The sequence below is a fragment of the Amorphotheca resinae genome, assembly GCF_003019875.1.
Source record: "Amorphotheca resinae ATCC 22711 unplaced genomic scaffold M430scaffold_14, whole genome shotgun sequence".
Classification (NCBI taxonomy): Eukaryota; Fungi; Ascomycota; class Leotiomycetes; order Helotiales; family Amorphothecaceae; genus Amorphotheca; species Amorphotheca resinae.
The window spans coordinates 444,463-465,657 of record NW_020194484.1 but is presented as its reverse complement, the minus strand read 5'-3'; the positions used below and the strand labels follow the sequence as shown (position 1 = coordinate 465,657).

Sequence of the window (21,195 nt, the reverse complement as noted above, 5' to 3'; positions counted from 1 at the left end):
ATATGGTAGCTGCTATGTCTTGAAATGGAGGGAACATATACAGAACAGAGGAGTGGGAGGGCAACTGATGAGGAATCTCTGTGTATTTTGTTATACCGTAGCAAGCAACGAATGTTTTTCCATCGAGCCCTAGGTAGTAGATAAAGAAAACCTTGTGATTTGACTAACTTCGTAGACAGTGTGAGACTTTTTGCCTGTGACAAAAAAGATCGTAACCCCAGATTTTTGTGTATATCCCAACAACAAACCACCTTCACCGTCAAACTGACGAGTGAAGATAAAAAACAAGAAGAACCAGCACAACCCCAGATATAGAGATCATCAAGACGTAACATCGCTCAAGATATCGGGCACCATAGCCACGCGGGGGCCGCCTCGAGATATCAGATATAAAAAAAGAGAAGAACACCAGCAACCCATTCAAGAATCCGCACAGCTCTCTCCCCCCCGGGGCTCATGAGCGGAAGTCATCCCCCCACCGCACGTCGACGCGGCGGTCCCCGAACCCCGCCGATTTCCTCCAGTCCCTCATATCCAGGCCCATCTTGGAGCGGCGGCGGCGGGCCTTGTCGCTCCCGGCCTCGCTGTCGCTGTTGCCCGCGCTGTACTTGGACGATCTTGGCGAGTAGATGTATTCGCCGTCGACGTACTGGGCTTCGGATACGAAGGTGGTGCGGCGGCTGCGGCCGCGGATGTACTTCTTTTCGAGACGGAAGAGCTCGAGTTTTTGGTGGAAAAGATCGATGAGGTTCATGGTGTGGATGAGGTGAAGAGGAGGGAAGAACAGAAAAAGAGAGAGAGAGCGTGTGTGGGAGTTTTTTTTTGGAAGGAGAGGAGGGAGGCGGACTCGACGGATGATGGAATGATGGATGATGAATGGCGGGTATCTATCTAGGTATCTCGACGTAGTAGTGGGGTTGCTATCGAGATGCAATCAATGTGCTGATGAGATCCGCGTCGCGAGTATTCGCTTGTTCCTCGTCGTTCTTGTCGTCGTCGCTGTCGCCGTCTTGGTCTGGGGTGTCAGGGTAATGAATGATATGGTTGTCAATTGTCGACAAATTCCCATCGTCGACGACGACAGGAAGACGAACGCTCGGAGCTCGGATCGCGTCCCCCACGTTGGGTTCTGTAGCAGCTATTCGCTCCACTCGGTGCGGCAATAGTCGACTGCTTCTCATCAGGAGCCCCGGCACGCTGGCCAGGGCCAGGGCATCCGGTCTGATTGAGTGATTGGGAAGGGCCGGTTGCGGTGCGCGGTGGAGTTTCTTTGGACCAGACACCGAAGGGAGTTTACCCATTATCCATATGCATTATCCAATCCATTACTATCCATTAACCAGATCCATACCCAATGACCCATATGCTTTGTAGCAGCAGCACCACTACTACGGCCTACAGTTTGTCAGGACTCAAAACTCAGGATTCAGGCATTATTCAACCCAACATTCAGGACGCAGTAGCCCGATAGTCCATAGTCTATAGTCCAATAGGGGTCGCCGCACGTTTCCTTTTCCCTTGTTCCCGGAAAGGCCCTTCCACGGGCCCAGGGTTCAAAGAGGCTGTCTAACGGGATCCGTCTAACGCAGGAAGGAGACGGCCTAGAAAGGCGAGATGGTCTAGAAGGACGCCACGCGGCCGAGGTTATTGATGCGCCAATCACGGCGTCGGGAAGTCTACCTTGTCTCTGGGCGTGGACGGGTACAGAGGCACAGAGGCACAAGAGTTACGGAGGCACAGAGGCACGGGTACAGCGGTATAGAGGGGGCGGGAGGATAGGGGAGCAGATATCCTTCCTCCCACGGCCTTGGACTCGACCGCACGAGCACGACACCAAGCACTGCGCCGTGACTCGCGACCTGTCGGACTACTTATTGAGACTGGGAATCGCTGTCCGACCTTCCCGAATTGGGAGAGAATGCAAGGAGTAAGTGAGAAGTTACTTGTCAACTTGTAACTTGTACCTTGCAGACCCTTGCGCTTGACAGAGGTACACTTGGAGCCTTTGAGGTAACCATCCCACCGATCCCAAATCATCCCTGCCAACCATGCGGCAACTTATCGGCGGAGCACGCTCCAGTCTATATAGATCTCAAATATGCCCATGATGGACTGTGTATGACTATGGAGTGAGGTGGCTTGCTAGAAAGGCACCTACAGGCTACAAGTTATAACATGCGGACATACGTGCAGGGTATATGACTACTGTACAGTCTATGCCGTTCAGTCTGTGCTACCTACCTGAGTTCTAATAGGATATCGTCATGCTGCCATATCTACATAGTGCTACATCGCTACACATTTTCAAGCTTGACCGATCATCGCGCTGTAGGACGATCAGGTCTTTTCTCCGCAATGTTCCCCGCTATATCTATATCAATTTCGCGCTCCTCCCCATCCTCGCCAAACAGGGTTTCTTGAGCTGCGAGACACGTTAGACGAGACCGTCGGGGGGTAGAGCGACTTGACTTACCACTCCAAAGCTCCGAGTACACGCCACCGGTATCGATCAAGTCGCGATGCGTACCACTTTCCGCCACGCTGCCATCCTTCAAAACAATGATCTTGTCGCTATCATAGATCGTCCGTAATCGATGTGCCACAAACACGCTAGTCCTACCATTCTCCTTCAAGATGCTGTTGATATTTTGCATGAGAGCTTGCTCGGTATGTGTATCCAATGCCGAGGTAGCCTCGTCAAAGAAGAGTAGCGGCGGGTCCTTAAGGATAAGTCGAGAAACCGCCAATCTCTGTTTCTCGCCGCCAGAGATCATCATCCCTCGCTCTCCAACCTTGGTCCTGTAACCATCTGGGAGGGCCGAGATGATCTCGTGGATCTTTGCCCTCTGTGCAGCTGCCACAACCTTCTCGTGAGATGCAGTCATATCGCCATAGCGGATGTTGTGTTCGATTGTGTCGTTAAACAATGGCGTATCCTGAGGCACGACGCCAATAGCCTTTCTTAGAGATTCCAAACTGACCTCCCTGATATCCTGGCCATCGATGAGGATTCTTCCCTCTTGAACATCATAAAAGCGGAAGAGGAGTCGCAGGATCGTCGACTTTCCGCAACCACTTGGTCCCACTATAGCAATTTTCTTCCCGGCTGGGATCGTAAGACTAAGGTTCTTCAGAATAGGCCTGTCCGCATGATAACCGAAAGTGACATTCTCAAACGTGATCTCGCCTCCCTTGGTTAGCTGGAGCGCCTTGGCATTCGGAGGTTCCTTGATAGCTACGTTGACCCTTTGGAGATTGAAGAGAGTTTCCATGTCAAGCAGAGACTGGCGAAGTTCTCGGTATACAGATCCCAAGAAGTTTAGGGGTACTGAGAGCTGGAAAACGAGTTGATTGACCATGACCAGATCGCCAACGGTCAAGCTCCCGCTGGCTACACCGTCAGCGGCGAGATACATCATCGCAGTTAGAGCGCTTGAAAAGATCAAGTTCTGTCCAGTATTGAGAAAGGCGAGGGACGTAGCAACCTTAATAGAGGACTTTTCATACTCTTTCAGGGCTTGATCGTACCTGCCAACCTCATACTTCTCGTTGTTGAAGTACTTCACAGCTTCGTAGTTGATTAAAGAATCCACGGCAACTGTGGAACCCTTGTTATCTGCTGCATTTGCGGCTCTTCGAAACTTCGTTCTCCATGCAGTTGTCCAAATGGTAAATGCCGTGTATCCAACCATAGTCAAAGCAGTGATAGCTGCAAACTTTGCGCCGTACTGATACGTCAGAATACCACACACCATACTGATCTCCAAAGCAGTTGGCAGGATATGGAACACCATAGACGTGAGAAGAAAACTGATACCCTTCGTACCACGATCGATAGCTCTCGTTAGACCGCCGGTCTGCTTTGTCAGGTGAAAGTTCAAATCCAGTCTCAGTAAATGATCAAAGACATTACAAGCCACTCTTCGAATAGCCTTCTGTGCAACACTCGCAAAGACAGCGTTCCGTACTTCCTGGAAAACCGTAGCTCCAATCCTGGTGACACCATATGCCAATATCATCGAACCAGCTACAGTGGTAGCCGTACCGCCCACAGCTGCAAAATCAATATTCATGGAGTCGACGATACTCTTGAAATAGAAAGGCACCTGCACATTCAGCACCTTGGATCCTACTAGGAGAGCGACCGCGATCGCAACACGAGCTCTCGTCCCGAAGCTGTCCTTGGGCCAAAGGTACCGTGCCATCTCTTTCATAATAGCCCAGTCGGCTTTCCGCTGCTCCTTGTTTGTCTTCTCATCAAGAGCCAGAGGGTCCGCCGATTTAGCGGTAGGAGTAGCTGGCGCAGGTTTTGTAACACTCTCTGGCTTCGTCCCTGAAATATCATCGGCCGCTCTCGGCTGCCTCTGCAATTGACTCGCAATTGACCTCGGTTTCGAACCATCTGTAGGGGGTCGACTGTCGCTGGCGAAAACCCGCAGGCCGAGTCCTGGTCTTGTCCATGGCTGTGATCGGATCGAAGCTTTTGCACTTAAGCCAGCAGCTTTGTATAGACTCCGTACTATCATCGTTGCGTATTTGTAGCCAGGCTATCTCCCTAAGGACCTCGGAACTTCTTTCGGCATGGTCCCAGCCGGAGACAAAGAGGTTTGGAGGGGCAACTTCGATAATGAAATTCGACGAGGGTGGTTTTCTGGACTGCGGGGAGAAAATCGGTGGGAAGCCTATGCTCTCTGTGAGAGTATGACTTCTATATACTGTTAAAAAAAAAAATTGCTCACCGAAGACAGGAGGACAAGTCCCCGGAGCACGAAAGCTGGACTTGTGATACACAGAGCTTATTACGCAATCCGGGACATCTCGCCTGAGGCATGAAGTCTAAAGATACTGATTATTTTGACGACGCCAAAGCCGTATTTATTCAAAAGATTGGGATCAATCAACTTACCGACCAGCTATGCGCGGTCGAATCCCGCTCGAGACTGTCGCTCGAGGCTTTCTGCGGCCTCGATGGCATGGCCTTGGAGCCCAAAGCCGTCGAGCTATCCAGATCAGCGCAACACCGACAACGGAATCCCCCATACTCAGTGGAGATGTTCTCAGTAACGCAATCAACGCGTCTACGGACCCTACAGGTAATTCTTGATCACTAATGTTGGGAATTGGAGATATACTGACAAGAAGCAAACCATCAGATGCGCGATTCGAAGTTCTAGGCGCTCCCTACTCTCTTTTGTCGGTTTCATTATCAGCATCCCAAAAGCTGTACACTAGGAGGGGCACATTGGTTGGACTCACTGGGAAAGCAGAAAATGTCAGTTAAGGTTAGGGGAATTGATGGTCGAACTGGGGACTAACACTGGACTCAGGCGCAATCTACACTCTCCATACTTGAGCCTTTCCGACGAGCAGTACTTGGCATACCTTTCCTGTACCAACGACTTTCCGCAACGACTCCTATAACTGCCCTTATCTCTACCAAATCACCCTTCACTTCTTTTACTGTACTGCACCTCAATGGAACAGTGGACTGGATGGTTGCGCAACGGAAGGCGTTGCTGGCCTGGACTGGACATACGCTCTCTGTCACTCCCACTATCAACAAAGGTATGAGCATCGCTCATTGGGGGAATTCGCAGATCACTGGGAGAGGTCTCGTAGCTTTGGCCGGTCCGGGACAAATCTACCAAGTTACATTGAAGGCAGGAGAGGAATATGTCGCACACCCGGCAAATGTTGTGGCGTACACTGTCACGCAACACCCACCTCTGCCGTACCGGCTGAAGTCGTCTAGTCTACGTTTCCAGGTGCCGAGTCTGGGGCTGGGTTATCTACTACCAGACATTAAGTTCTTCAGGAACATGAAGCAAACAAAGTCCTGGAAAGCTGTCGCAACTCTGCTGTTCAGTTTGAGGACAGCGGCACGAAGAACGATCTGGGGAGACCGACTGTTCTTGCAGTTTCATGGGCCAACCACAATCTTGATGTCTTCGAGAGCATCTCGTATTAGTGATGTTCTAACATCGAGGGATGTGAACGAGATTGCGGATTCCCCTCCTGGTGCTGTACAGTCAGCGGTGACTCTGGAAACTAAGCCGAAGGACGAGCCTGTAGAGGAGACGAAAAAGATAGCGGATGTGCCTACCGGCTTCCAATTTGTAGAGGTTGGCAAAGGCGGGAAGGTCAAGTTTGAGGATTCTCAAAAGGATAAGGCAACTGTACGGTAGAACTTGAAGCATGTATTTATAGTAGAAAACGCACAGAGCGGATTGGGTTCATAAAGCTCTACCCCAGAAAGACTGGTGATTTTCACGGCCTAAAATTCCAACACCACTTTTAAATTGGTAGACCAGGAAAGTCTGATTGCAGATTCAAGCTAGAGTGGATGGAGGTCCTGATTTACATCCCCCTTATAGCTACATAATCGCACGGCAACTTGTATCATGATTCCCTCAAAGCCGCACATGCCATGATTACAGTATTTATTCATAGCCTTATTCAACGTCTTATCCATTAGACTCGATCGATATTTCTCGTACAGTAGATCGTAGCACCATCACCCTCGACTTTATATCGAGCGAGGAGGCTCGTTCGCTATGAGTTTCCGCTGAGTAAGCATAATAGTAAGATAGCTCTCCAGGCATTGATTGGTTACCGCCAACGCCCAAACGCAATATACTACTATATTGGCGACCCGTGAATGGGCAATGACAGGACGGTAGGATTTACGTCAACGAAGCATGGGCTCTCCTCAAAATCCCTGGGGTCCTGGGAGTCTGGGGCTCGGCCTCTCGGCGTTAGTGCGCGGAGCGAAGTGCTTAATCTCATGTCCATGGCTACCAAACGTCGCGGTGATAAGAGACGTGGTGAATGAAGGTAAGATATTTTGCAAGTACACGTAGAAGCAAAGACAAGGAAAATCTTCGCTCTTGATATTCAACGCTCTTTCTGTTGGCTTAGCTTCTTCTATTCTGCTTTTATTAGCTGTTGATCAGACCAAAGTCCTGGTGTCCCTCAGAGTGGAAGTATCGATCTGCAGATTTGTTTGTTGCCTTCCCTTCAGCATATCGTACCTTACAACGGGTTGCCCATGGCGGCAAAAATACCTTCCTCGAATGCCTCTTTAGTCGCAGACGGTACTGTCAAATCCTCTTACAATGATCGATCGGACGAAGTCTCTGCAGAGGAACTATCTCTCGACAGGATTGGAAGTCAAGACAAGGCTGCTGAAGCAAATATGTTTTCAGAATCAGGAGTTGCCGCGGAGGCTGATCTTGAGAAAGGTGGAGAGGTAGTAAAGCCTGCCCCTACTGTTGGTGGTGTCAACCCCGCAGACTTTCCTGATGGTGGTCTTGAGGCATGGCTGGTAGTCCTCGGGGGATGGTGTTGCCTGTTCTGCAGTTTTGGATGGATCAACTGCATCGGCGTCTTCCAGGAATACTATCAGCAGAACATGCTGAGCCAATACTCATCCAGTAGCGTGTCGTGGATTCCCTCTATGGAGGTATTCATGATGTTTCTAGGCGGCCCAGTCTTTGGCAAGGTGTTCGACAACTATGGCCCTCGATATCTTCTCCTCATCGGGAGCTTCTTTCACGTCTTCGGCTTGATGATGACTTCTTTATCAACTCAATACTACCAGTTCTTTCTAGCCCAGGGAGTGTGCAGTTCCCTTGGGGCGAGTGCTGTCTTTTACGCTGCGATGAGCTCAATTGGAACATGGTTCTATAAGAATCGCGCCGCAGCTTTTGGGGTTATGACCGCTGGGTCATCACTAGGTGGAGTCATCTATCCTATCATGGTGACCAAGCTCATCCCAGAAATTGGATTTGCGTGGACTATGAGGGCCGCAGCCTTTATGATCCTGGGAATGCTCATCATTGCAAACCTCACCGTGAAATCAAGATTACCGCCGTTGCCCAGAGAGTTTCACATCATGGAATTCATCCGACCCCTAAAGGAGCCAGCTTTTGCTCTTATCTGTCTGGGCTCTTTTATGTTTTTCTTTGGGACATTCCTTCCCTTCGATGTAGGTTGACCCTTCTCCCTATTGGATTACTCGGATCGCTAATAGCTTCTCAGTTCGTAATCCTTCAGGCTGAGAAAGATGGAATGTCGAGCAATCTTGCTTCGTATCTTTTATCCATTCTTAACGCAGCCTCGTAAGCAATTCCAAAACCTGTACGCTTACATCTACATGTCTTGCTGACTTTTCCAACTAGGATATTTGGCCGGATCCTTCCTGGGATTATTGCAGATCGTATTGGTCGGTTCAATGTCATGATCGTTACCACCGCATTCTCAGCCATCATCGTGCTAGCCCTCTGGCTCCCCTCAAAGGGGAACGCGCCCATTATTGTCTTCTCTGCTCTTTATGGATTCTCATCCGGGGCATTCGTTTCGCTGGCCCCATCCCTGATAGCGCAAATCTCACCCATCCGAGAGATTGGGATCCGGAGCGGTACATACTTTCTATGTGTAGCAGTTGGTGGCTTGACGGGAAATCCAATCGGCGGCGCTCTTATATCTAGAGATGATGGCAATTTCCTCTATCTGCAGATCTTCTGTGGCGTAACCATGGCTGTTGGGTCAGCTATTTATTTGGGTTCGAGATGGGTTCAGTGTGGATTCAAACTGAAGGTTATATAAGCGTTTGAGGAAGATATTCGTGGGAATCTCTTGGAGTTATTGTAAATGCAGGAAGGATCTGGAAGAGGATATACCACCAACATCAGACCATATCGAGTGTTGGAATTGTAGTCACTAGAGAGTAATCAATAATTCAAAATGGTTCGAGAGCCATTCATTCACTTGCTTTTCAATGCTCGCATAGTTTACTACCCATATCAGCGAGGACGCTGAGCTTTTTCCTGCTTTCGGAGTAGCGGCTCTACAACCACCAATTGTGTAAGCAAGCATACGAGAAGTATTGCTTGTCTTCATTAAAAAGCAACGCTACGATATCAACCATTTCTGTGGTAGTCCGCCAAAAACCCCAGACTCCAAGCGCTATGATCGTCTTGAACTCTTTCAAATATATCTTTACATCCATTCATACATCAACTCGAGGCCCTAAACCATCCTGCACTGCTTCTGATAGAGTTGTCCAGTCTAAGCCACCAATAGGGTGGGTATTTATACCATTGAGAGACAGCGCTCCAGTAAAGTTGCCAGTCCCGATTCTCCTCATCATCAGAGTATCCTTGGCTTTTCTGATTGATCGTCCTTGGCCACGTAGCAAGTATTCTTCAAACCACCCTTCTTCCTCTTGATTGAATGGTAGGTTGATCAGCTCGACACTGCGGTCTGCAACTGTATCTTTCGGAGAGTTATTGAGCACAAGGGAAATCAGCATTTCAAACATATGACGCTGGGCGTATTCGGGCTGACCCCTCGAGAAATAAAATGCTTCTGTGACGCTTGTTCTTGCAATTGCTGTAAATAAAGCCTCGAGTGCCGATGAGTTCGTAAGCGTAGGCTGAACGGTGTGATAATATGCCAGAGGTAATGACATATCGTTGCCTTTTGAATGTCGCACCAAAACCTCTAGGATTTCGTCCGGAAATGTTGGTATCAGTGACGGATATGTTAGGTATTGAAGAGCTAGCTATAAGCTGTTAGCATCACCTCCATCGAAGTGGACGAGTCACCAACCTCGAATTCTAGTCGATCCATATGCCACAGCCCCTTCATATATATCTGATACTTTTGAGGTAGGAAAGAGTTCTGCCCGAATGATGTAGAGTAGGCTCTTCTTCCAGTAGGCGCATCGAAATCGAGGAGGATGTAGAATAGGACCGAGATTTTGTGATGGTCGGCGCCAGCACTCTCAACGATAGCCCGGTGAAGATTTCTCAGATCGCCATTTGACTTCGGTGGATACAGTTTGGTAGCTATCTAGGGTCAATATCCCACGCAGTGTCAGCGCTGAGAGGGTCAACTCACGTCTCTTAATCCCCAGTAGCTTGAGAACCTTTTCGAAGAAGAGGCCCTCTAATTTCTTCCTGCGCTCGTCGATACCTTGGATTGCGATTTCATCATACGAGCATTCAGGATCAAAATTGAAGACTTCATCAAAACTGGTGTAGTTGAACATCATCGCGGCTGGAGTTTGAGTTGGGGTGGGGGGACGCGTATATTCTTGAAAGAGGTGAAGTTGTTTCGCGACAGCTCTTCTTATCGGAGGTTTAGCCTAGGGCCTAGGCTCAACCTTATCTTAGCGCCTTACGGTAAGAGGACAATAAGGTACCTTACCTTAATGTGTCGAGTTGGATACTGCCGTAACCAGCTGGCTGGTATGTGACAAGCCAGCGCCGATTTTCTTCTACCTATGAACAATGACGCATTGACACACTGGCAAGCTTTATTCGAGCTAGTCCCGTCGCTCAGATTCTGATTTAGACTGCCTAAAGTACCTTACCTTACAAGGTACCTAGGTAAGGGAGGTCGCTACCAAACTTGTAGCCATCTAAGTTATTGTACCTACCTAGGTAGGTACTTATTGAGCACGCATGCCCCAGACTTCCTTCCACATTGACAAGCTCGATTTCAAGCGCCTACCTCCCCAATCTTGTAGACACACACTTTCTCCCTCTTCTTCTCTTAAACACACACACCCTCCCTCTTCTTCTCTTAAACACACACATCCTCCCTCTTCTGCTTCGGCAAGGTAACAGGTAGTTCTACCCCCACCGACTGGAAGCAATTTCCAGTCCCATTATAGCCTGGCTGGAAATGATTGCTGATTCGTCCCTCTTGCAGCATTACGTCCACGTCCATCCCCCAATCCTTACACACCATGGCACCTCCAATTCCGGAGCGCTATAGTTCTCTCGTCCCCCAGGGCCGTCAAAGGGAAGTGGAACAATTGACCAGTCGCTCCGTATCCGCACAGACAACAGTGTCTCGGTTGTCGACCACAAGCTCTACCTGTGATTTCATTGATGCAAAGATTGAGAGCATCTCATCAGATCTTGCCATCAATGCCAAGTTCAAAGAGTATTTTGAAAGCGCCAGAAAAAGGAAGGCCTTCACTGATGAAGAATACGACGACGCTATGAGAGATTTGAAGTCGGAAGTTGACCACAAGGAGCGAGAGTTACTGATTCTCAAACGCCAGAAGAAGGCAGTCTCCGATGATGTGGATGAAGTCTTGCCACATTACACAACGATCGAGGATGCATACTCTTCTGTGTTGATGTCGAAGATCATGTCTGCGTCTCACAAGCACGGGAAAGGAAAGCCATTCGATCAGCGTGCATTTTCTAAGGCAGTGCTCTCATTCTACGGTGCAGAGCGGCTTACAGACGCTGGATCCGTTGAAAAATACTGTCATCTCACTGGATGGCAGCCCGGGAACTATGTCAAGTGCGCCCATCTTGTCCCAAAATCTTTAGAGTCAGAGCAGCTTGCATATCTCTTCGGCGTTCGTGACACTGTTCTGTCTGAGGCTCGTAATGGTATGTTTGCTTCTCTATAACTCCTGTTGAGCATGTGACTGATTTGGGTGTGAAGGAATTACCCTGAATCGTAATATTGAAAATGGCTTGATTAATGGTGTGATTGTGATTGTTCCTGATAAGCCAAAGGAAGGCCAAGAGACCATTTGGAGATGCGTACTGGTAGACCAGTCAGTAGCCTCTAATTTTTGTGCCACTGGCATAACGTGGAGAGTATATTTATTGTTTCCTTAAATCCAGTTTACTTGGTCATAGTATTGAGCTGACGGTTGGTTTAGGAGATTGACGAAAAGGCGCTTGAATTCCTGACATCTAACCGACCAGCTCGCAGATATCTATATCTGCGATATGTCATCACTTATTTACACCAACAGAAGCTTGGAAATCTCGGATGGTTGAATCGTGTACAGGCAAGAGGCTACTTCTGGGCAACACCAGGCCCATACCTCCGAAAGTCAATGCTGCTCACCCTGGCAAAGCGAATCTCTGACCAGTTTTTACCCGAAGTCTTCTATGAGTCGACATTTACTACTGCAGAGGGTTGCCCGCAGCGCAGCGCAGAAGAGGAGGAGGAGCTCGCTATGGGACTTGATCATAAGATGCAAGAGATGCAAGGCGCTCTAGGTGAAATGGCTGGACTCGGAGATGAAGATGGAAGTGGCGATGAAGATGGAAGTGAGTGGAATAGTGACTAACTTGGCCGCCTGTAAATAGTAGGCTGAGCCATAGGCCGCGTCTCTCCATAGATTAGATAGACTGGTCTCTTATTATGGGCCTACCTAAATTTACTCGCGACTTGTCATCGCTCTCTTATCGATAGATGCTTTGCTTTGGATGCCGACAAAACAGAGTTATGCCTGTGCAGAGAAGTTGAGCTGCAGAAAGTATAGGTAATATTAGGACATATATCAGGTGTTGACATCTGATCCCGATTGTTAGGCCATCCTACAATCAAAACACTATCACGACATTTCAGGATTTCTGTCTTCCTCCACAAATTATTTACGCTACCGCTACAATTGCCTTACAAATCATCACGTCTCCGATATCCTTCGCCTGCTCTGCTTTATTACCTGTTCGAGACATTCTACTATACACAACATGTGTTCCTGAGTTTTGTTATCGGTGCTCTTATTCACACGTCCCATGTTCCAGAGTTTCTTTTGCCTGCCTGGACTCATTCTATAGGTCTTCGACCGTCTAATCCACTTTCGAGTATTCGAAGTGTCTATTATTTAGTTACTAGTAGGCTAGTAGCTATAGAATCAGTCGTGAGCGCGGGTGATTAGGTGAGGCGGAAGAGCAGCCCGCACATTTTCGTTATCTTAGCGCCGTTCGGTGTAAACAATGAAAACACCTCTATTTACATCCACCACACGGAACAATACATCGAAGTCGACAACCACCGCCAAGTGATTCGAGCACCTATTTCACGCGTCAACACGATAATAACGGTGGTCTAGATCACGGATGATCAAATTGCGCACGGCTTGAGCTCTTCAACAGCAAAAACGCACGTGTCGGTCTGGTTCTACGCGCGATTCGAAGACACAAAACGATTATCGCATCTCGAAAATGTCGGAATCCCCCGTTAGACCCTCAAGAAGGGCAGCAGCGCGGAGGAGGGTAGTGGTGGAATCGGATGAGGACGAGGAGCCCATACAACCCAAGATGAAGGAAGAGAGTGAGGAGGAATTTACACCAGCGCCCAAACGAAGTCCTCGAAAGACAGCGGCATCAAGACGGGAAACCACAGCCTCCATTGCGACACCCCGAACTAGAGGTCGTCCGAAGAAGAGTCTTGCAAATGACAATATTGAGCCTTCCGAGGTCTTCGAGCCAGAGCAGAGTACACAGCCCGAGCCAGAATCTCCTTCCAAGAGAGCGCCCCCTCGAAAGAGAAAGAGTGTACCTATCAGAGGCCCACGAGAATCATCTACACCTGAACTTCCTCCGCCCTTGCCAACACCTCAACCATCAGTGTCCCCGGAACCGTCTGAGCTCCATGGCACACCACTGGCGGATATCACAGAGACCCTCAACGATAGACCCCGCACTGCTGACAGTCAAACATCGGTAGTGAAACCTATAAGGCCTATGGATACCGTTTTGGAGAAGCCAATGGATATTGTGTTAAAGTCGAGGTCAATGGCAGCCCCAGTTGTTGAAGATACTGGACCAAAATCTCGACTTGTCATTACCTATTTGATTCTCACGAACTTCAAGAGTTACGCCGGTCGTCAGGAAGTCGGCCCCTTCCATGCCTCTTTCTCTTCCGTTGTTGGCCCTAACGGGTCGGGCAAGTCCAATGTCATTGATTCTCTTCTTTTTGTGTTCGGGTTCCGAGCCAGCAAAATGAGACAAGGGAAGATATCAGCTTTGATTCACAACTCTGCCGCATTTCCGGACCTGGATCATTGTGAAGTAGCTGTACATTTTCAGGAGGTGATGGACCAGGTAAGCCAAAATGTTTTTATATTAAGTCACAACTGACATAAGTCCAGCCCAACGGTACACATGAGGTTATACCGAATTCTGATCTGGTAATTTCCCGCCGGGCTTTCAAGAACAACTCAAGCAAGTACTACTTGAATGGGAAGGAATCGAACTTCACTGTAGTCACAACACTACTTCGTGATAGAGGAGTCGACCTGGATCACAAACGATTTCTCATTCTCCAGGGCGAGGTAGAATCAATTGCACAAATGAAGCCGAAAGCTGCGAATGAGCACGATGATGGTCTTTTGGAGTATCTAGAGGATATTATTGGTACATCCAAATACAAAACGCCCATCGAGGAATCTGCTTTGGAGGTTGAGACCTTGAATGACATTTGTGTAGAGAAGAGTGGGCGTGTTCAACACGTGGAGAAAGAAAAGAACAGCCTCGAGGATAAAAAAGACAAGGCATTAGCATACATAAAGGACGAGAACGAACTAGCCATCAAGCAAGCCGGCCTATACCAGATCTACATCGCTGAATGCGGTGACAATATCGCAGTCACGGAAGAAGCAATTGGACAAATGCAAGCACAGCTTGACGCCGAACTAGAGAAACACCAAGGCAACGAGGATGGCATCAAGCAACTCGAAAAGCAATATAAGAAAGGTCAGAAAGAATATGAAGCCCTCGAGAAGGAGACACAGGCCATTCTTAAGGAAATGGCACAGTTTGACCAGGAGCACGTGAAATTCGAGGAGAAAAGGAAATTTTTGACCGGGAAACACAAGAAGTTGGAGAAGACCATCAGTACATCTGAGACAGCGACAATCGATGCCCAATCCACAATCGAAGATTGCACTGCTCAGATCGAAAATTCGGCCCATGAGATTGCTGCAATGGAGAAACGGATGAAAGAAGAGGAACAGGAACTCGCAACAATTCGTGACGCTTTGAAAGGCAAAACCCAAGGCTTATCCGATCAAATTGCGGCAAAACAGAAGTCGCTAGAGCCATGGAACGAGAAGATCAATCAAAAGCAGTCAGCTATTGCAGTGGCCGAAAGTGAACTGACCATTCTACACGAGAGGGCAAATGCTGGGGCTGTGGCACTTAAAGAGACTGAGGCAAAAATAGCCAGTATTGAGGAGGCAAGAGAGGCCAAGCTTGAAGAACTCGAGCAAAGTAAATTGGAAAGATCAAAGCTTGCAAAGGAGGCTATGCGAGTACAATCGGAGTTGGAGAAACTGTCGCAGAAAGAGCCAGAGTTTCGCTCTAAGCTATCTGGTGCGCGTCAGAAAGCGGACGAGGCTCGTGCGAGTCTTTCAAATACACAAACCCAGGGCAATGTGCTCACTGGATTGATGCGTCTCAAGGAATCTGGCCGAATTGATGGTTTCCATGGACGTCTTGGTAATCTCGGCACCATCGACCAAAAGTATGATGTCGCTATATCCACAGCATGTGGAGCTCTCGACAATTTCGTAACAGACACTGTGGAAGGCGGACAGCAGTGTATTGAGTACTTGCGAAAAACTAACCTCGGGAGAGGAAACTTTATGTGCCTGGACAAACTTGGGAATCGAGATATGTCCCCTATTGAGACCCCAGAGAATGCTCCACGTCTTTTTGACTTGATCAAAGCCAAAGACGACAAATTTCGACCGGCATTCTTTCACTCACTCCAAAACACACTCGTCGCAAAAGACCTAGCACAAGCCAACCGAATCGCCTATGGTGCAAAGAGATGGCGGGTGGTAACTCTCGATGGACAGCTGATTGACAAGTCGGGTACCATGTCTGGAGGTGGTAACACTGTGAAGAAAGGGTTGATGTCCTCCAAGCTCGTAGCAGACACTACAAAGGAGCAGGTGGCCAAACTGGAGGTGGATCGAGATGCACTCGAGCAGGAGTTCCAAAGGTTCCAAGAGCGTCAGCGGGAGCTTGAATCCACTCTCCGAGATCTCAACGAAAAAATCCCTCAACTTGATACGAAGATACAAAAGATCGAGCTCGAAGTTGAAAGTTCTGCAAGAAATCTGACGGATGCTCAACGACGGATCAAGGAACTCAGTAAAGAGCACCAGCCTTCTCAGACAGATGGTAACAGGGTTGCATCACTCGAAAGGGAAATTGTAAAACTGAACAAAGAAATCGAGAAATTGCGCAGCGAGACCGCCAGTGTCGAACAGGATATCAAGGCTCTGCAGGACAAGATTATGGAAGTCGGTGGCGAAAGGCTGCGTGCACAGAAATCCAAAGTCGATGCTATGAAGGAGGAGATCAATAATCTCAACGAATCGATATCAACCGCCGAGGTGACCAAAGCCAAAGCTGAGAAGCAGAAAATCAAGCACGAAAAGGATCATGCGAAGGCTACGAAAGAGCTTCAGGTTGCAATTTCTGATCTAGAAAAGCTAGAAGAAGAAGTTAGAAACCAAAGCTCAAATGCTGAAGGTTACCAAGCCAGGGTTGACGAGGCGCAAGAAGCTCTTCGTAACAAGAAGAAAGATCTCAATGCCCTCAAGGCTGAATTGGACGAAAAGACAGCCGAACTCAACGAGACCCGTGCCATAGAGATCGAAATGCGCAACAAGCTCGAAGAAAACCAAAAGCTTTTGGCAGAGAACCAAAAGCGATTAAGGTACTGGAACGAGAAGTTGGGCAAGCTATCTCTTCAGAACGTTAGCGACCTTGGAGAGGAAGTTGCACCTGACGAGCTCCCCCAATACACCAAAGACGAGCTCGAGGATATGAGCAAGGACACTCTCAAGAGCGAGATTGCCGCCCTGGAAGAGAAGACACAAGGTGTCAATGTCGAGCTTGGCGTTCTGGCAGAGTATCGTCGACGAGTTGAGGAGCATGCTGCGAGGAACGCAGATCTCCAAAGTGCCGTAGCACAGCGTGATGCTGCTAAGAAGCGCTGTGATGACCTGCGCCGACTTCGTCTGGAAGGATTCATGGAGGGATTCAGTACAATTTCTCTTCGTCTGAAGGAAATGTACCAGATGATCACCATGGGTGGGAATGCAGAGCTTGAGCTTGTCGACTCGTTGGATCCCTTCTCGGAAGGGATTCTATTCAGTGTCATGCCACCAAAGAAGTCTTGGAAGAATATCTCTAACCTGAGTGGTGGCGAGAAGACTTTAAGCAGTCTGGCGTTGGTCTTTGCCCTGCATCATTATAAGCCAACGCCCTTGTATGTGATGGACGAGATCGATGCTGCTTTGGACTTTAGAAACGTATGTGAACCCCTTGGTAGTATACACGAATTTGCCGCTAACAGTAATACAGGTATCGATTGTGGCTAGTTACATTAAGGAGAGGACGAAAAATGCACAATTCATTGTCATCTCCTTGCGGAATAACATGTTCGAGCTGGCATCGAGACTTGTTGGGGTATATAAGGTTAATCACATGACCAAGAGTGTTACGATTGAAAATAGGGATTACATCCATGGGCGTGCGTGAATCTGGGGAGTGGTTGTGGTCGGCGTTCTAAAATTTGTGTTTTCGGAGTTTGGATTACACTCATGCATGTATTGATACAATCACGAATATTAATGATGTTCTACGCTACAGGTAATTCTCATTCGCAACGCATATGACAAGCCCCCTTCAATGGCAGTTCCTTGCTCTGCGAAATACGCTACAGGAGGGGGTGTTCATTGCGCATTTATTGACCAGCTTGACCAGTTGGTAAAGTTGCTGGTGCTACTTGGTTAGACTTTCTTCATTCGATATTCCTATATCACACATGAGTTCTTGTTCAAGCGCAGTGTGGCGCTTTGGCTTTGGTTGGGACGAAAGAAGTATTACATTCCATATCTATGTACGTTGATTCATTCACCCGCCTCGTAACTCAGCGCTGAAGATATGATATATCTTTGTACATGCCTCCCAGCCAGATCTTACACATAAAACCCATAATCGAACAGGGCATATAGAGAGATAAAAGGACCAGTTCTTTTGGTTCATTTCGCCATGCGCCACACCATGCCATGCCTATTATAAACAACAAGGTCGTCCATCTTTCACCTGCGCTTCAACCACCACCAGTGCTCTTCCCTGAACCCCGACTATTTCTGGGTACGGCAAGTTTTATCTCTGGTATGCCCGGAGTGGGAGGGCGTGAGGTAGAACTACCTATGTTCCCCGCGGTTCTGGGGCGCTGATGATCACCTCCTTCAACCTGTCGAGTGCCATACTTCTCCTCCCACACCTTTCTCAATACCTCGTAGATAAATACGTACTGCTCATAGGACTGTACCATTGTCCGCCTCTGTGTGCGTAATTGGTTCACCGTGTCGAAGACGGGGTCTTTATCGCTGGAATCGGACTTGTCCCACCGCTCCCAAGCGCCACCCTGCAATTCTGCAATTAAGAACTCCAATGCCACGAATGTACCCGTTCGCCCAACTCCCGCACTGCAGTGGACTATCCGCGGGTTCTCCGCGTTGCTGTTCTTCTCCCGGGACATAGACATCAATGAAATGATACTATCCACGTTTTTCGCCTCCAAAGCACCGAAATCAGGCCACGATGGATACAAAAAATGCCAGATAGGCTTCTCCTTGTCTTCACCCTCAACATTCATAATGAGCTTTCGAATCTCAATATCGGTGCCTGGGGGTGTTGGTTCTCTAGAGTCAAAGCGAATTGTGCCTTTGAAATTATCTCCGAGTTGAGAAGCTTCGTTGATAACTATGGGAGAGGAGTCCTCATCGGCAGGAAAATAAGGGAAGCATTTCTCGGATACGGCTCCGAGAACATTAGGGTGTGGTCCATGGGTCGGGCTCAGCATGATAATCACGGCTGGCGTGGCAAGCTCATGCCATACCACTGTAATAGTTAGCAATTAAATCTATTGTTGTACGAGCAGGATACTTACTATGCCAGACATGGTCGACAGTCTCCCGTTTCGGCCCTTGCATGCAGATATATTTATGCTGGCTCCCAGTTCTGGCCTGACCTTGTACGCCAGAGGTGGGTACCAGAGTAATTGGAGAGGCGTTAATGTAGTCGTTATATCCTTTTGGGACTTTGAGGTGGACACGATTGTTAGCCCATGGATGGACGTTAACGTAACGATCGCGAGTTGGATCTGGATCAAGACGTGCCCATTGGGCATCCATGGATGGGTTCTTAAATTTCTCTGCTATGCGCTCGTTCTCAAGGCGAGCCAGCTCCATGAAGCTGTCGTGTATTTCTTGAATTCAAGGTCAGGACCAAATAGAAAAGCAAGGCCGAGAAGCTTACCTTTACTATTGAGCTGCAAGAAAGCAGGCATCAGAGGGATTTCAGGGGTAGGCTTGGGCTCCGGGGAGCCTGCCTGGCTAGGAGCCGCTCCATCCACCGGGGTGACAGGACTCTGTCCAGGGACTTTCGATGGTGAATCCGGGAGTGGAACTGGTGAAGACCAACGCTTCGAAATTGAGTTATTGCGACGCATTTTGCCTAGCCAGCCAGCCGGCTTTCCTCCCTCTTTTGAATCTTTTCGCGCGTCTTGAACCGGTTCAAGTACGCGCGAAGGAGACTTGTATCGCCTCCGGAGGGCGTTTCGTAAGTGATCCAGCTTGAAGGTGCCCGCCACGATTGAAGTGAGAGCAATTTTAGAAGAAGATTTCCAGCAATGAAGTGGTGTTGGCCGGGTTATAGAGATAAGCGCACTGGTTCCTGGTCAAGGCTGAGGGAAGGCTGAAGAAAGGCGAAAAGAACTGTGGACACAGAACGGTAGAATGGATTGAGAGACAGCGGCTGCTTGCTAGAAACACTCGTCTTCTTCTTCTTCTCCCTCTTCAACTCCCTTTTACTCTCCTTCTGCTTGCTCTTGCTGGTATATGAGGCTCTAGGACCGGCACGTGTCGCAAGGAAGAGATCAATGCTCAAGCCAAGCTCTGATGTCAAGGGCCCGGGGTTGGTATTACAGTGGAGTAAGAGTAGGAAGCAAAGAAAAAGTAGGTTATTAAAGGAATAATGGAGAAGTAAACAAGGGAGAAAGGAAGGAAAGCAAGATGAAGTACTTGGCCTGGTGGAATGGAGACCTTGGATTTGACTATCTCTAGAACAGGGGAGGTGGTGGCGTTTGGGCCGTTTGTTGAAGAGTCGGCCGAAGAGAGTCGGGTTTTTAGGTTGGGATTTGCCGCGTCTAGCTTCGCTTTAAAAATAAATATTTATTTCACTATATAGACAAAATCAACATCTATTAGTCAGTCACTTCTCTTCCACCGGCATATCATTCCGTGGGCTTGACTTTTCTATCCATAAAGAATGACCACGCAACTACAGACATGTGGTTGCGAGTATTCGAGGTACGTTGGCTTTCCTGAGAACTCGTAAGACTCTGTACGCTAATCAATACACACAGGTCTGGTTAACAGCAAGGGTACGGAAACCCCTCCAAATGAAATCTTCGCCATAGCCTGACTTGCTTCCAGCTCCTTAAGAGTCCCGCCTTCCATCGAGCCGTCGGTCGCGTACACAAAAAAGTTCACGAGCTGCGGTACGGGAAAGACCCGGCTGAGATGGGAGGAACGCAAATCGACAGTCAGTCCCTTCCGTCGATATACATAATGGGAATTGTTGGCTGACGAGATCGCAGAGCCGGGCGGCACTGATTTCAACAAGTTTCTCCGGTACTATGTGGAAGAGCTGAAGGAGCAATTCTACGGTAATAGAAAGAAATGACAAGGTTCAACTGAGATGTGGCGATGGCGGGACCTTGCACATTGTTGAGAACACGGAATTGCGTGGGCAGGTATCGTCTTGACGAATTATGCGTAGTCGGCGTTTGGGGAAGGACATCTCTGGCGTTTGGGAAATGAATCAGGAGATCGGCTTCCTCGAGCCATGACAGGGCTTTCCTTAGGGTACGAATCTTCAACTACTCTATTCCTCTCTTCTCTTCTGGCCCCTATGCTTTACTTCCATTTCGATAGGGTTTCAGCATGGGGTTGTGGGACTTGAAACGTGATCCAGTTCTCTGGGTACAGTATATCCATTTCTTACCACTTTCTTTCTACTATTATACCGGATATTAAATTGGGCTCTTTGACCACCTCTTTGTCATTTGGCTCTCATTCCATCCGGAGATTAGAAGCATATACGCTTGAACTAGACCAATGCTTCTTCTGGGTTGGATCTCTCAGGCAGTTCGCGTACATATGTTACCTCATGTTGAAACTCGAAGGCAATCTCCTTCACCTGAGACATGGCGAAGTCTGGTTTTGAGGCCTGTCTTTCGTTTATATCTCGTATAGGCTTGTAGAATTCTGGCCATGAAAATTTCAAATCTCTTTTAAACATCTATTGAGAATCACTTCCATACTATGCGTGCATG

General features: G+C 48.4%; 8 protein-coding genes across 8 annotated transcripts; 4 read left to right on the top strand and 4 right to left on the bottom strand.

The window, feature by feature from the left end:
- Nucleotides 1-424: 424 nt before the first annotated feature.
- On the bottom strand, nt 425-1,252 carry M430DRAFT_148133 (hypothetical protein). Its single transcript, XM_024863107.1, has one exon. The coding sequence runs from the start codon at nt 752-754 to the stop codon at nt 455-457; it is 300 nt and encodes a 99-aa protein (XP_024716702.1). The 5' UTR covers nt 755-1,252; the 3' UTR covers nt 425-454.
- Nucleotides 1,253-2,318: 1,066 nt separating this feature from the next.
- Nucleotides 2,319-4,526, bottom strand: M430DRAFT_31645 (hypothetical protein; the record flags this gene model as incomplete). Its single annotated transcript, XM_024866051.1, has 2 exons — nt 2,319-2,422; nt 2,474-4,526. The coding sequence occupies 2 exons, from the start codon at nt 4,524-4,526 to the stop codon at nt 2,319-2,321; spliced, it is 2,157 nt and encodes a 718-aa protein (XP_024716701.1).
- A 389-nt stretch (nt 4,527-4,915) lies between these two features.
- M430DRAFT_23195 (hypothetical protein) lies at nt 4,916-6,185 on the top strand (the record flags this gene model as incomplete). The annotated part of the gene is made up of 3 exons (XM_024864852.1): nt 4,916-5,093; nt 5,154-5,272; nt 5,328-6,185. 3 exons carry the CDS (start codon nt 4,916-4,918, stop codon nt 6,183-6,185), a joined length of 1,155 nt encoding a protein of 384 aa, XP_024716700.1.
- An 863-nt stretch (nt 6,186-7,048) lies between these two features.
- On the top strand, nt 7,049-8,607 carry M430DRAFT_110705 (hypothetical protein; the record flags this gene model as incomplete). Its single annotated transcript, XM_024861380.1, has 3 exons — nt 7,049-7,987; nt 8,041-8,120; nt 8,181-8,607. The coding sequence occupies 3 exons, from the start codon at nt 7,049-7,051 to the stop codon at nt 8,605-8,607; spliced, it is 1,446 nt and encodes a 481-aa protein (XP_024716699.1).
- Nucleotides 8,608-9,010: 403 nt separating this feature from the next.
- M430DRAFT_110867 (hypothetical protein) lies at nt 9,011-10,054 on the bottom strand (the record flags this gene model as incomplete). The annotated part of the gene is made up of 3 exons (XM_024861396.1): nt 9,011-9,565; nt 9,613-9,851; nt 9,904-10,054. 3 exons carry the CDS (start codon nt 10,052-10,054, stop codon nt 9,011-9,013), a joined length of 945 nt encoding a protein of 314 aa, XP_024716698.1.
- Nucleotides 10,055-10,499: 445 nt separating this feature from the next.
- M430DRAFT_70188 (hypothetical protein) lies at nt 10,500-12,221 on the top strand. Its single transcript, XM_024869482.1, has 4 exons — nt 10,500-10,634; nt 10,720-11,417; nt 11,473-11,630; nt 11,696-12,221. Exons 2-4 carry the CDS (start codon nt 10,757-10,759, stop codon nt 12,110-12,112), a joined length of 1,236 nt encoding a protein of 411 aa, XP_024716697.1. The 5' UTR covers nt 10,500-10,634; nt 10,720-10,756; the 3' UTR covers nt 12,113-12,221.
- A 5,436-nt stretch (nt 12,222-17,657) lies between these two features.
- M430DRAFT_45866 (hypothetical protein) lies at nt 17,658-19,720 on the bottom strand. The gene is made up of 3 exons (XM_024867801.1): nt 19,116-19,720; nt 18,748-19,065; nt 17,658-18,698 (listed from the first exon to the last, which is right to left on the bottom strand). Exons 1-3 carry the CDS (start codon nt 19,306-19,308, stop codon nt 17,902-17,904), a joined length of 1,308 nt encoding a protein of 435 aa, XP_024716696.1. The 5' UTR covers nt 19,309-19,720; the 3' UTR covers nt 17,658-17,901.
- Nucleotides 19,721-20,045: 325 nt separating this feature from the next.
- On the top strand, nt 20,046-20,904 carry M430DRAFT_45865 (hypothetical protein). Its single transcript, XM_024867800.1, has 4 exons — nt 20,046-20,167; nt 20,224-20,241; nt 20,294-20,402; nt 20,458-20,904. The coding sequence occupies exons 1-4, from the start codon at nt 20,147-20,149 to the stop codon at nt 20,541-20,543; spliced, it is 234 nt and encodes a 77-aa protein (XP_024716695.1). The 5' UTR covers nt 20,046-20,146; the 3' UTR covers nt 20,544-20,904.
- The last annotated feature ends 291 nt before the right edge of the window (nt 20,905-21,195 follow it).

What these genes read in the sequence shown, in the direction of transcription:
- M430DRAFT_148133 (XM_024863107.1), bottom strand. Translation starts at nt 754, where the DNA reads ATGAACCTCATCGATCTTTTCCACCAAAAACTCGAGCTCTTCCGTCTC.
- M430DRAFT_70188 (XM_024869482.1), top strand. Translation starts at nt 10,757, where the DNA reads ATGGCACCTCCAATTCCGGAGCGCTATAGTTCTCTCGTCCCCCAGGGC. An exon ending in TCTGTCTGAGGCTCGTAATG is followed by an intron (nt 11,418 to 11,472) that starts GTATGTTTGCTT and finishes TTGGGTGTGAAG; the next exon opens with GAATTACCCTGAATCGTAAT. An exon ending in CCACTGGCATAACGTGGAGA is followed by an intron (nt 11,631 to 11,695) that starts GTATATTTATTG and finishes CGGTTGGTTTAG; the next exon opens with GAGATTGACGAAAAGGCGCT.
- M430DRAFT_45866 (XM_024867801.1), bottom strand. Translation starts at nt 19,308, where the DNA reads ATGCGTCGCAATAACTCAATTTCGAAGCGTTGGTCTTCACCAGTTCCA. An exon ending in CTTGCAGCTCAATAGTAAAG is followed by an intron (nt 19,066 to 19,115) that starts GTAAGCTTCTCG and finishes CTTGAATTCAAG; the next exon opens with AAATACACGACAGCTTCATG. An exon ending in TGTCGACCATGTCTGGCATA is followed by an intron (nt 18,699 to 18,747) that starts GTAAGTATCCTG and finishes TAACTATTACAG; the next exon opens with TGGTATGGCATGAGCTTGCC.
- M430DRAFT_45865 (XM_024867800.1), top strand. Translation starts at nt 20,147, where the DNA reads ATGTGGTTGCGAGTATTCGAG. An exon ending in GGGAGGAACGCAAATCGACA is followed by an intron (nt 20,403 to 20,457) that starts GTCAGTCCCTTC and finishes ACGAGATCGCAG; the next exon opens with AGCCGGGCGGCACTGATTTC.